The sequence below is a fragment of the Canis lupus genome, chromosome 4 (assembly GCF_003254725.2).
Source record: "Canis lupus dingo isolate Sandy chromosome 4, ASM325472v2, whole genome shotgun sequence".
Lineage (NCBI taxonomy): Eukaryota > Metazoa > Chordata > Mammalia > Carnivora > Canidae > Canis > Canis lupus.
This window is the reverse complement of record NC_064246.1, coordinates 4,051,573-4,064,264: the sequence shown is the minus strand read 5'-3', so window position 1 is coordinate 4,064,264 and position 12,692 is coordinate 4,051,573. Positions and strand designations below refer to the sequence as shown.

The window sequence follows — 12,692 nt, the reverse complement described above, 5'->3', positions numbered from 1 at the left end:
CCCTGTTTCTGGCTGATAAAATGACAAACCTGGGTAAGATTCCTTTTATTCATCTAGTTGGATCTGCTTAGGGTGAGGAAGCAGTCAAGACCTGATATTTATCCAGGGAAGAGCAGAAAGTCTGGGATGACTTTCTCAAGGCTGGGGACAGAGTAAATGAGAGGAAAATGAAATAGATGGAGAAATAAGTTAAAAAGCACCTTTTAAATCTCTTCACTTGTGGGCACCTGGGTGGCTCAGTGGTTGAGCATCTGCCTTTGGCCCAGGGTGTGATCTTGGGGTCCTGGGAGCAAGTCTTGCATCAGGCTCCCTGCAGGGAGCCTGCTTCTCCCTCTGCCTATGTCTCTGCCTTTCTCTCTGTGTCTCTCATGAATAAATAAAATCTTTAAACAAAAAATAAATCTCTTGACTTTCATTTCATTCCTTTGCCTGATTAAATTTCTTTTTCTGTGTTAATTCAAATGAATAAGTATTATAGCCAATGATACACTCAAAGGGGTAGAGGAACTCACTTGGGGAGCCTTAACTAATTCAGCCCCTTCCTGCCCAGCCTGCCCCCACGCCTAGGGGTTCTTCTGTGTACCTAGATTTATCTATTATCTATTATAAAAAACAATCTAAATCAACACCAGAGACTTTAAGAATGCTTTTTTTCCCAAAGGGTCTTACTCAATTTTGAGAAAAATTGCTATAGGAAATTCTCTTATATAAAGAGTTCAAGGAACCTTTTTGTAAACCAATTATTCAGGCCTCATGTTCTTTGTTTATAAAACAAAGGAGATGAATTACAGAATTTCTAGAGTCCCTTCTAGGCCTCACAGGGAAATTCCAGTTTCTAACATTGTTTTGACATGGTTTGTTTGAGGCAAAGCACACATAGAGACACATACAAGACTATAACAAATAACAAATAAAAAGTGTACGTTGAACTGTTCTTCCGTTTTCTTCCCTCTAAATTGTATTATCCTAAATGTTTTCATCTTTCCTTATAGCCCTGCTCTCTGATTCCTGAATTATCTTTGTGTCTAAAGATATGTGGTGTGTCTCTAGGTGCAACACACTGGTAAGTGTGATGGGTGCCAAGTGTGAAGAGATGTGATCAAACATCAGTAGGCTTGGTATTTGCCCTTAACGACCAGGCTTTACAACTCTAGCCAGGACTTTGTATATGCCTCTTTGATCCGCTAATAATCCACTCTCCTACTTTCTAAAACTCTAGCCAATTACATTCCCCCAGACAAGGTTGGTGGCTGCAGTAGCCAGCCCCCAAGAGGGCCCCAATCTCCCGCCTCCTGGTATTCTCACGTTTAGGCAATTCCCTTTCACACTGTCAGAAGGTTGGCCTGTGACTAATAGTATCACCAGAAGTGGCAGCTTGTCTCTTCCCAGATGACATTACAAAAGACCGTGGCGTCCATCTTGGGCTCTCTCTCTCATCACTTCCTCTAGAGGGAGCCAGCTGCCACGTCCCTGTGAAAAGACCCAGGCTGGGAGGACCTAAAGTCCTCAGTCCCACAACCCGTGAGGAATGGAGGCCTGCCAGCAACCATGTGGATCCTCAGCCCCCGATGAACCTCAAAGACCATAGCCCCAACTAATGCCTTGACGACAACCTAGTGAGAGACCCTGAACCAAGACCACCCACCTAAGCTGCTCCTGAATTCCTGGCACTCAGAGCTGTGCGATAATAAATATTTACGTTTTAAGCTGCTAACTTTGAGAATCCTTTACTATATTACAATAGATAACTACAATTGACCCTTGAATAACATAAGTCTGAACTGTGAATTTTTTTTTAAAGACTTATTTATTTATTTGAGAGAGGGAAAGAGCATGCGTGTGTGCATGCACAAGCAGAGGGAGGGGCAGAGGGAGAGAGAGAATTTCAAGCAGACTCCAAGCTGAGCACGGAGCTGATGTGGGGACTGTTCCAGGGACCCTGAGATCATGACCTGAGCTGAAACCAAGAGAAGGATGATTAACCAAGTGAGCTACTCCAAGAGTCCCTGAACTGTGGATATTTTACCAAACACTATGTAAATGTATTTTCTCTTCCTTATGATTTTCTTTTTTTCTTATGATTTTCTTAATAACATTTTCTTTCCTCTAGATCACTTTATTGTTAGAATACAGTATATAATACATACATAGCATACAGAATAGGTGTTAATCGACTGTTCATATTATCAGTAAAGCTGCCTATCAATAGTAGGCAATTAGTAGTTAAGTTTTTGGGCAGGTAAAAGTTAGACACAGATTTTTAACTGTGTGGGGGGCAGTCAGTGCCCCTAACCACCATGCTGTTCAAGAATCAGCTGTAATATGGTGGCCTTCAAATTTTTTGGCCAGGACCCAGAGGAATACATTTCACTGAGCAACTCAATTCACACATACTATGTGCACACATCTCACCCATGTACAGACATAAGTGTCATTTCACAAAATGGCACTTTTTTCTACTACGTACCCTTTACATAATCTGATGTTTTCTCAATTATTTTCTATTCCATTGCATTGAAAAGAAAATGAGAACAGCAATCTACTGAACTGATTTCACAATCCACAGGCGGGTTGTGGGCAGAAGTGCAAGGGGAACATATCTGAATTTCTTGTCTTGCCTGTCATCAACTGACATTGCAGTAGCCATGAATTTAACTGACTGATTCACCCTCAAAGCCAGTTTCATCTGACTTTTTAAACTACTCCCCACTGTATACAGTAGGTGCCAAATTAAATACTGACTGTCCAATTCCCTGCACTTCATTGTGTTTGGCAGTAGGAGTCCACGTGACACTACACATTATTTTTCTCTCTGCTAATATTTCATACAATATTTTAGTCAGATAAAGTTAAGAAAAATATGATAAAAACCTCTCTGTTCATATTCTAGCAGAAAAAAAATTACTAGAAATACAAAGGCAGTCCCTGTACTGCCCTCCCCCAACCCCAGTGCCTCTCTTCCACCATATAGGTACTTGAGGCCCAAGTTTTTGTTTTTCATTCCTATAGATGCATTTTGTAGCTTTCTTACATACATATATATTAGATAAACGGGATATAAAGATAAATTATATAAACGAGATCATACTGTATATGTGCTTTTTCCTGTTTAACATGTTTTTGAGATTTATCCATCAACTTCAGCTCACTCATTTTTAACTGCTGTATATTATTTCATTGTATGAATTGCACTAAAATTCACTGGTCCATTCCTCCTGTTGATAATTATTTAGTTTGTTGTTGTTGTTACCAACAGTACTCAATGAACATTCACATGTATTTCTAGTGCGCTTTCTCTCTTGACGATATAACTAGTGTTGAATTTCTTAAGAGAACGAGAATGAATACATAAACAATCCTAGTAGATAGCTCTTTTTGGTTTTATTCTTGTCCCATCTTCATATCCCAGCCTGCAGGGCTGAATTTGTTTCTATTTAGTTAACAGAGCCTTAGGAGGCAAGGAGTGAGATTAAAAACAAAACAGGGGATCCCTGGGTGGTGCAGTGGTTTAGCGCCTGCCTTTGGCCCAGGGCGCGATCCTGGAGACCCGGGATTGAATCCCACGTCGGGCTCCCGGTGCATGGAGCCTGTTTCTCCCTCTGCCTGTGTCTCTGCCTCTCTCTCTCTCACTGTGTGCCTATCATAAATAAATAAAAATTTAAAAAACAAAACAAAATGAAACATCTGCTTCTTTCTGAACTGGCAATATGAAGCGAGCCCAAGGAAATAATGAATGCCAGTTATTTTCAGTAGCTGCTAGAATGTCTCAATTGAGATCATCATGACCTCTTCTCTATGCCACCTATCAGAATCTATGGGCATTGTGATGGTTTTTACCCATAACTTCAAGAACAAAAGGTTGGTCTCAGTTCATCTTGGCGGGGGGGTTGGCAAATGTTTCCTGTCAAAGGCCAGGTGGTAAATATTTCAGGCTTTGTATGCCTTATAGTCTCTGCTACAACTACTGAACTTAGTCTTTGTAAAATTAAAGAAGCTATCGGCTATGCATAAACTAACAAGCATGGCTGTATGCCAATAAAACTTTATTTACAGAAACAGGAGCTAGGCCAGATTTGACATGCAAGCAGTAGTTTGCCAATCCTTGTTCTAATCAGAAGAAAACAATGTAGACCAGAAACATGTAGTATTATATACCCAAAGTTTATCTATTATTTTTTTCCTTTTTGATGGGCAATCATCCTAAAAATTGGTCACACCTAGCCCTGTTGAAAGCGTGGAAAAATAAATACTTTTATATATACCACTGGTAGGAATGGAAACTGGTGCGTTCATTTGTTTCTTCAACAACTATAAATCTGTAACGGCCATCATGGGCCACATACTCCACTGGATACTGGGGACATGGAAATAAAATGCATATGTACCCAACACTCACAGGCTAGTGTAGACAGACATTGAAATAGTTATTAATTGCTTTAAAATGTGGGGGTAAAATGGATATTGTGTGAAACATTATATAATTGTGTATATAGAGAACATATTTATAGCGGCACACATATATCTGGCCAATAACAGCAGCAGTCATTACAAATAAGTAACCACATGACTCCAGTCTGAGGCATCAGATGTATTCTTAATCTCTTGATGGAATATCATGAGGTTTAGGGGACCAAATCCAGGCTGGAGTCCATCTAACAGACCTGGTTTGAGTCTCACTGCTAGCACTTACTATTGGTGAGACCTTCATTCTACCTTTATTTTTCTAAGCATCAGCATCCTCTATCAATGGAGATTCTAATAGCATTCATTTTTAAAAGACATTTATGGGGGTGCCTAAGTGGCTTGGTTGGTTAAGTGTCTGATTCTTGATTTTGGCTCAGGTCACGATCTCGGGGTCATGAGATTGAGCCCTGCATTAGGTTCTGCACCGGGTGCAGAACAAGAGTCTGCTTGTGATTCTCTCTCTCCCTCTCCCTCTGCCCCTCCCCACTCCTATCCATTTGCACGCTCGTCCCTCTGCCCCTCTCCTCCCATCCATTTGCATGCTTGTCTCTTGCTCGTCTTAAATGTGCAAAGATGTTTATGAACATTACATGAAATAGTACAGGGGAAGCACCTAGCACATAGTAGGTTCTACACAAATGGCAGCCAATTACACTTTTTCATTCAACAGCATTTGCTGAGTGCCTCCTAAGTTCCTGGATTGATCCCAGATATGGACCTAGGACTGTCACTATCCTTATAGTCTAATGAGATGCCACACAAGCGTTGGGTCAGCAGGTAACTTCAGAAACTGCACAGTCCAGGTATGACAGGTAATATGGACAATTCTATAGAGTCCTCAGCCTGCATCTCCCCCCAGGGGTGACCCTTCATCCCTGCTCCTCACCTTTGCCCCAAGCTCTATTCCCCATGACTCTGAGAGACTGGGAGGGGTTAATCTTATGCGCGATTTTGACTGGGCCACAGGGTGAGTATATGCCAGATATTTGGCCAAACATTCAGGTGTTTCTGTGAGGATGTTTTGGATGAGATTAACCTTCAACTTCATAGACTGGGTGAAGGAGATTGGCCTTAACCAATCAGTGGAAGGCTAGAATAGAATGAAGAGGTTGGCCCTTCCCTGAGTAAGAGAGAATCCCTCCTTCCCAATGACCTCTGACCTGGGACACCAGCTTTTCTGTACTTTTGGACTCAGATGGAAACATTGGCTCTCTAGTTTGGGTGTCTAGTTTGCTAACTGCAGATCTTGCTACTTCCAAGTCTTTATAATTGCAAAAACCAAGTCCTTATAATATATCTCTTTATAAACAAACACAGACACACACACAGATGCATGCACACACTCATCCTATTAGCTCTCTTTCTCTGGAGAACTCTGACTACTTTAGAACAGTTCTTACCCTGAACTGCTTGCTCCAGTTCCAAGGATAACCAAACTCTAGGTTGCCAGGACAGTTATGGGCTGTGTGGCACCCCCTGGAGTTGAGCAGTGCACAACCTGCATGATTGTACACTGCAGCTGTGCTCTGATCTCCCACCGTAACAACTCTTAAGACTCTCCATGGAGACTCCAATTTCCCCACCTCACCTCCTCTCCCAAGGCCATGTACTCAATACTCAGGAATATGGCAATGGCCTACCAGCTCCAAATGTCTCTGACACCTTACCTCCAGGCACACAATGGAAGCCGTCTCCGTGATAACCAGGTTTGCACTGGCATGTGAAGGAGCCTGGAGTGTTGTAGCAGAAGGCATCGGGGTGACATCGACTTGGCTGGCATTCATCCACGTCTGTAAAACAGCCATGAAGCCCAGGGACAATGAAATATCTTCTGGAATTCATAGTTTACACAATCATTTAAACCACTTGCTCAACTCTGGGGGACTCTTTCTGCTCCAGGAACAGTGATTTTAAAATTTACTAAACATTACTCATCAAAACGCCAACTCCCCAATTTCTATCTAGCGTATTTTTAAATATGTTTCATTTGAATGATAATGTTTTTATGGAAAATCAAGCAAGCCAAAGGAAAAAAAGAGAAGACTGTTTTGCATTATTAAAGGAGCCTGCTTATCACAAAGGAGAGCTACAAAAATGTCCAAGAGTTTGGAGGCATTATTCACCCCTGACAGAAAAACCTCAGAGATAAGACAAGAAAACTCACATGTTCAACGAAAAGTAGCTCAGAAATTATCATTTTAGAAAAGCTTGGCCTTTGCCATATTCTGTAATGTTAAGTAATTTTGCATATCAAGGGGTCAGGATATTTTTTACAGTGATCTTATCTACATCATCTTTAAGAACATCTTGTCAGCCAACAATGGCCTGACCTCAGGTCTAAAAGAATTCTGCATCATCAGTTATTCTCTGACTCTGTAGTCATTTATTCAAGAAGGGGACTTGGCTTATTTTGAAGCAGAATGTGAGAGGCGGCCAGGTGGATGATGATATGTACTTTAGTAAACAAAAAGCTGGACCTCATGCCCCATGTATACAAGGATTGTTTGCCTTTTCGTGGAAGAAAACTCCTCAGTTCCTAGCAGACAGCAAGGGTCTCATTGTTGCCTAAGTGAGCTACTCACATAGAACAAAATAGTAGAGGAGGAGGGCTAAGTGTCTTCCCCAGGAGAAACAGCCCTGAAGGAAAATGGAGGGTTCACACTATGACAGAGAGACAAAACGCAGCCCATTTACCCAACAGAGTTGAAAGAATAATTCTCTTAATTTCTGGGTGAGTAGGAATAGGCAAATGGGATTTTTTTCAGGTTACACAGGGCGAAAAATCAGAGCAACCACGCACCTTGGCAGGCTCGGCCATCCCCAGAGAAGCCTGGTAAACAGGAACAAGTGTAGGAAGACCCTCCCATGTAGATACACTGGGCCCGCTGGGGTATGTCACAGTCATGGAGGCCAGTTTCGCAATAGTTGATGGGGCGTTGGTCCACAGTAGCTTCAAACAAAAGGTTGACACACAGTGTTTGAAGAGAGGCCGCCAAGTGGTCCCAGTGCCCTTCTAAGTTCCCTCTGCATCACTGGTTTAGTCCACTGAGAATGCACCTAGATCTCGGACCTCCAGACGTCTTGCCAGGCTTTCTCCTCTGCTTCCCACTGTGTTGATATCCCTGGATTTCCTGTTTTCTCCCATCTGCCTCTGAATAGTCTGCACAGATGGACACCATGGCTGGTCGTTCCACCTGGTGCCCAACCCCTGGGGCTCTATCTCAGGCCATTCTCCATACCAGCTCTCCCAAACCCAATTTTCCTTTCACCTAGATGTGGAGATGGGCCATCTACAAGTGTAAGTACACACTTCCTGTGGTGACTCTGCTGGAGCGTTTGGAGCTAAGGATCTGAGACTTCCACATGGTGTTTGTACCCTTGGCCCACCAGGCAGGTAGACCATGGACCACAAATGCTGAAGTCAAAGTCACCCATTTCCCATGAAGGAAGGAGAAATAAATTTTTCCAGGTGTTGTGGAAAGACTGTGGGTTTTGGGGGTAGGCACCCCTGGGTATCTACTAGGTACACATGTGTCTGCCACGTGACTTTGGATTTTGTTATATAATTTCTCAGAGCCTCACATTCTTCCTCTGTGGGAATTACTTCCTGCATGCCAAGCATAGGGAGGCTCAATAGATGGAATTACCATTCCCTACAACGTCTTAATGATAGAACTCAGAGAATGAGGGCTCAGGAAGTAGGTGAGTGACCTAGGGGATGGCCAATAATACCAAGATGGAAGTCAAGGGCTGAGGCCTCAAGGGGTATTTTCAAAGGCTGGTACAGGTTCTCTGGGCTTCCCAAGGCACTACTTAGCTTCTGGTTTTAAAGCTCTAAGACCCAGGACAGAATCCTCTCCCTCAAAACATCAGGACAAAACCTCTTCTTCCCTCCAATGAGTCCCTCAGTGTCTGGATTATCCCAGAGAAGGATGGCCTCTCTTCTTTGTCCTCTTCACTGAGTCTGCTCAAGATTGATTCCAGTCTTTCTTGTCCTTGAGAGACAGAGAGCTCTAAGCACTGTCAGGGGACATGTCAGGGAGAGGATACTCTTCAAAGGTCTATGGGAAATAAGAGGAAAGCACTGAAGGCTGGACATCCAGCCTGTGCACTTGGTAGCTTAGACTCCCGAACTCAGGACTATTAACTGACTCCCTGGAACAGATACCAGCAAATCACCTCTCATGGGCCATAGGGTCACTGGATTTTAAATTACTACAAGTGATCCAAATCCCTGTCTGGAAAACAGTCACCCAGATGATACCTAACAAGTCCAAGAACACATTCTGCTTTCTAGGATCCCCCAAGTGTAGGGAAGTACATGCAGACAAAACAACCAAGAAACGAGTTTCACTCTGCTTTTTTTTCTCTATCTCTTCCAACACATATCTATCTCACTGATAGCTTGTAAGTGGTCATTTTATAAGTGATGTTTGCTCATGGATCAGTTTGCTCCACTCTTATTAGCAGAGGAGTGCATCAATACAAGGTAAGCCGGCATAGGCTTCAGCGTTCCCTCCCAGCAGTCATCGTCACACCTGTGTTTCTAAAATCCTCGAATCACTTCTAGAAAAAAGCAATTTATAACTGAATTTTTAAAATACATTTTTCTTTACATGAGACCACTTTTCCACACCAAAGCAGTTTGGTTCTTAAAGAAGTTTTTAAAAGTCAGCTTTATAATCCCAAACGGTTTAGTTCCACCTTTTAAATTTTTATTTTATTTTATTTTATTTTAGATTTTATTTACTTACTCATGAGAGAAACACAAAGAGAGGCAGAGACATAGGCAGAGAGAGAAGCAGGCTTTGGGGAGCCCGATGTGGGACTCGATCCCAGGACCCTGGGACCATGACCTGAGCCAAAGTCAGATGCTCAACCACTGAGCCACCCAGGCATCCCTACTTTTCTATTTTTAAAATAAATGATGCATTTTTAAAGAGAGGTTTCACATCAGTTAAAAGGGAAAAGCGTTGGGACGCCTGGGTGGCTAAGCGGTTGAGCGTCTACCTTCAGCTCAGGTCATGATCCCAGGGTCCGGGATTAGTCCCGCATCAGGCTTCCTGCATGGAGCCTGCTTCTCCTCCTTCTGCCTATGTTTCTGTCTCTCTCTGTGTCTCTCATGAATAAATAAAATCTTAAAAAAAAAAAAAAGGAAAAGTGTCTTCTACAGTTCTCCACAGCCAGCACACAATCCACAGCCATGGCAGTGGTCCTTAGTTCTCACTCAAACGGAGTTTTTAGACGGTCTTGCTGATGATGTTCATTCAGAGAGGGGTCAGGACCATCAAGGAGGACAGTGGCTGGCCCATCCCTGCAGCAGAGAAGCAGCTGCCCCAACAACCTAAGCCACCAGAAGGGCCCCCAGGATGCCTGGCTGTGCTTTCCTCAAAGGCTCCCAACCTCAGAGAATTGGCAATTTCTCTACAACTCTGATCCCTCCTGTTCAACTAACAGGAAGCTACATGGTGAGGGGCAGGGGGAGCTTTTGGAAAGGTGAGAAAACTAGGCTCAAATGAGTATTAAAAATTAACTAGAGGGGCACCTGGGTGCCTAACAATATCACAGGCAAGGAAGGGAGAACATTGGGTGAAGCAAGGCTAAACCTAAGGCCCTCTTCCTGCCCTGAAGGATGGGCAGGTTCACAGTGTTGTGCACTGTGCAAAGACACCCACGTGAGCATTCAATGGAACCTCAAATTTTCCCACTTTCTACACACAAAGCCACATATCCTAGGGCTGTGGCCACTCAGAGGGTGTATCTATGTCTTCACATAAAGGTGATTTATAGGCTGTTTCCTTTGTGTGAATATTCTTTGCACATTCTAGTTAACTGTAAAAGTTGGCATGCAGCGGAAAAGAGAAAGGTCATGGGTTTACAAAAAATACCGAAAGTGGAGTTCCATGAGGCAGCTCCTCCCAGGAGGGATACTGATCCTCAGGAAAAGATAATCGCTTCTGGCCAGCCCACATCCACTGCATGAGCCCCAGCCCTTCACAGCTGGCAAGGTACAGGGGCTATCTCCTGAACTGTCCAAATTCTCTTCTCTCCCTTTCCTGCTGTGACCTGGAGAAAATCTTTCCAACTCAGGCTTCCAACACTGGATACAGTTTTAATGAGGAATTTCAGCAGAGGTGAAGCTGCCTGTTTGATTATTCAGTGACAAGCCAGAGTGATTTGGTTGAATACATTTAAGCAGACTTGGCTTTATCCCGTGAGCCACCTCTTCACACAGAGAGTCTCATAGGAGCTGAATAATAGGGGTGAAGAGCCAAGCAGGATGGAATTGTGTGGGGCATACAGGCAGGGGGATAATCAGGAAACCTCACGATGCCAAGCCCCGGGGACACACAATGATCTTCACATTTGTTTCTAAGCAGTAGGATCCACTGTTCAAACTAAATGTCATTCAGAAATTCAGAATTTGATGTATGGAATGCCTGGGTGGCTCAGTGGTTGAGTGTCTGCTTTTGGCTCAGGTCATGATCCCAGAGTTCTGGGATCAAGTCCTTCATCGGGCTCCCCACAGGGGAGCTATGCTTCTCCCTCTGCCTATGTCTCTGCCTCTCTGTGTCTCTCATGAATAAATGGATGAAATCTTTAAAAAAATTTTTTTTTGATGTATAGAGAAATGAAAGGCTGGAGGTCGGGGCAGAAGACAAATCTGCTCAGGCTTCCATGGATCCTCACTGGCAGCTCCTGAGGCATCACGAAAGGCTCCAGGGGACACTATGAACTCATGATCCAGTCCAAGGAACTGATGTCCAGACACGTGAAGTGTCTGCCTCAAAACCCAATGCCTCGGAGTAGATATTTGCACCCCACCTGCCCTACAGGGAGTGTGCACGTTGGAAGTGGTTGGACACAGAAACCCAGGACGTCATGCCTCACAGCCATCTACCCCAGGACTGCACCCTCCACCCCTTGAGTCTGACTCCAAATGTAATATAAATGGTGCTGTGAACAAATAAATAAAATCTTTTTAAAAAGTAATTAAATAAATGGTTGCTGTCATGAAAAATAAACGTTCGAATCTCCTTTATTTCAAAAAGCAGGGAAGGAAGTCACACCAAATACCCAGAAATGGTTGTTCTCTATTGAAAAAGAAAAAGAAGAAACCTTAGCAGAGCTGACATCTGCACTCTGTACAAAGGGGACTGGTTTCTCTAAATCCACAGATGTTTGGGTCCTATTCAAACTATGAGAACTGCCTGTTCCCTTCCGCCCTCAAGACATCACCTCGCCCTGGGACCTCGGCAGCCTCATCTGAGCTTCAAGACAGAGCCAACAGAAAGCACACTAGGCTTTAGTGAACAGTAAGGAAGAGGCAAGGAGGTGCCTCACTGATGCCACAAAAGAAGACTCTGTTCTAAATTAGTTAGAAATGTGGAGTTCAGATGGCCCATTCAGCATGCTGCCCTCCAGACCCAGAGATCTCCAAGAAGCTTTGAACTTAAAATTCTTGGAACCAACAGGTCAAAGTGGTGGCAGTAGGAAAAAAGTGGAAAAATCAAAACAATCTGGCTCTTTGTGGTTGGCCTATCACCACCACCAGCCTAAAGCATTATTAGCCCAACAAATAGCTTCAACTCATTTACTCTGACAAGGCTAAGAAAGTTATGCTACCACATGTGGCTTATAACATCGAAATCCACACAGAATGGCCCTGAGTGAAATTTTAGAGGTAAATCAGGACAAATTCCATGTAAGGCAGTAATGACCCAAGCATCTATTAGATGCTTCCTGCACGTGAATCTCGAGACCACTAATTAGAAGGAGAAACAAGTCTAATTGTCTTAATAGCTTTTAAAAATACAATGAAAAGAATTAAAAGGCATTTTATAAGAAGGGATGTAATGCCAAAGCTTACAAGACGTGAGGTGACACAACGGCTAGTTCAGACAATAATGTTGCTTGTCAGTTAGACAGGTGATTCTCCAGGTGGGTGGAGGGAATTCATCTTTGGAAACCACTTCCCAAACAACAGATGCTGGCACCTGCCGTCTCACCCAGGATGATTACCTGGGGCAACACATTCACACAGGTGCTAACATACACACTGCAAGAAGTGTTTCTGAAAAGTTACCCACAGAACTTACCCACACATGTTCCCTCTTCTGAAAACTGATAGCCCTCCACACACTCGCAACGGAAGGTTCCGGGATGATTGTTGCAGATCGCATGGCTGCCACAAACCGAGGGCTGTTCTGAACATTCATCAATATCTG

At 43.4% G+C, this 12,692-nt stretch overlaps 1 protein-coding gene across 1 annotated transcript in view; it reads right to left on the bottom strand.

Annotated features, from left to right (window-relative positions):
- The window catches only part of NID1 (nidogen 1), an 83,006-nt gene that overhangs the window by 20,482 nt on the left and 49,832 nt on the right, over positions 1-12,692 (bottom strand). Inside the window, exons 10-12 of the mRNA XM_025448448.3 lie at positions 12,564-12,689; positions 7,265-7,414; positions 6,132-6,254 (exon numbers count right to left, since the gene is read on the bottom strand). Coding sequence (XP_025304233.1) covers positions 6,132-6,254; positions 7,265-7,414; positions 12,564-12,689 — 399 coding nt within the window. The remainder of the gene's footprint in view (positions 1-6,131; positions 6,255-7,264; positions 7,415-12,563; positions 12,690-12,692) is intronic.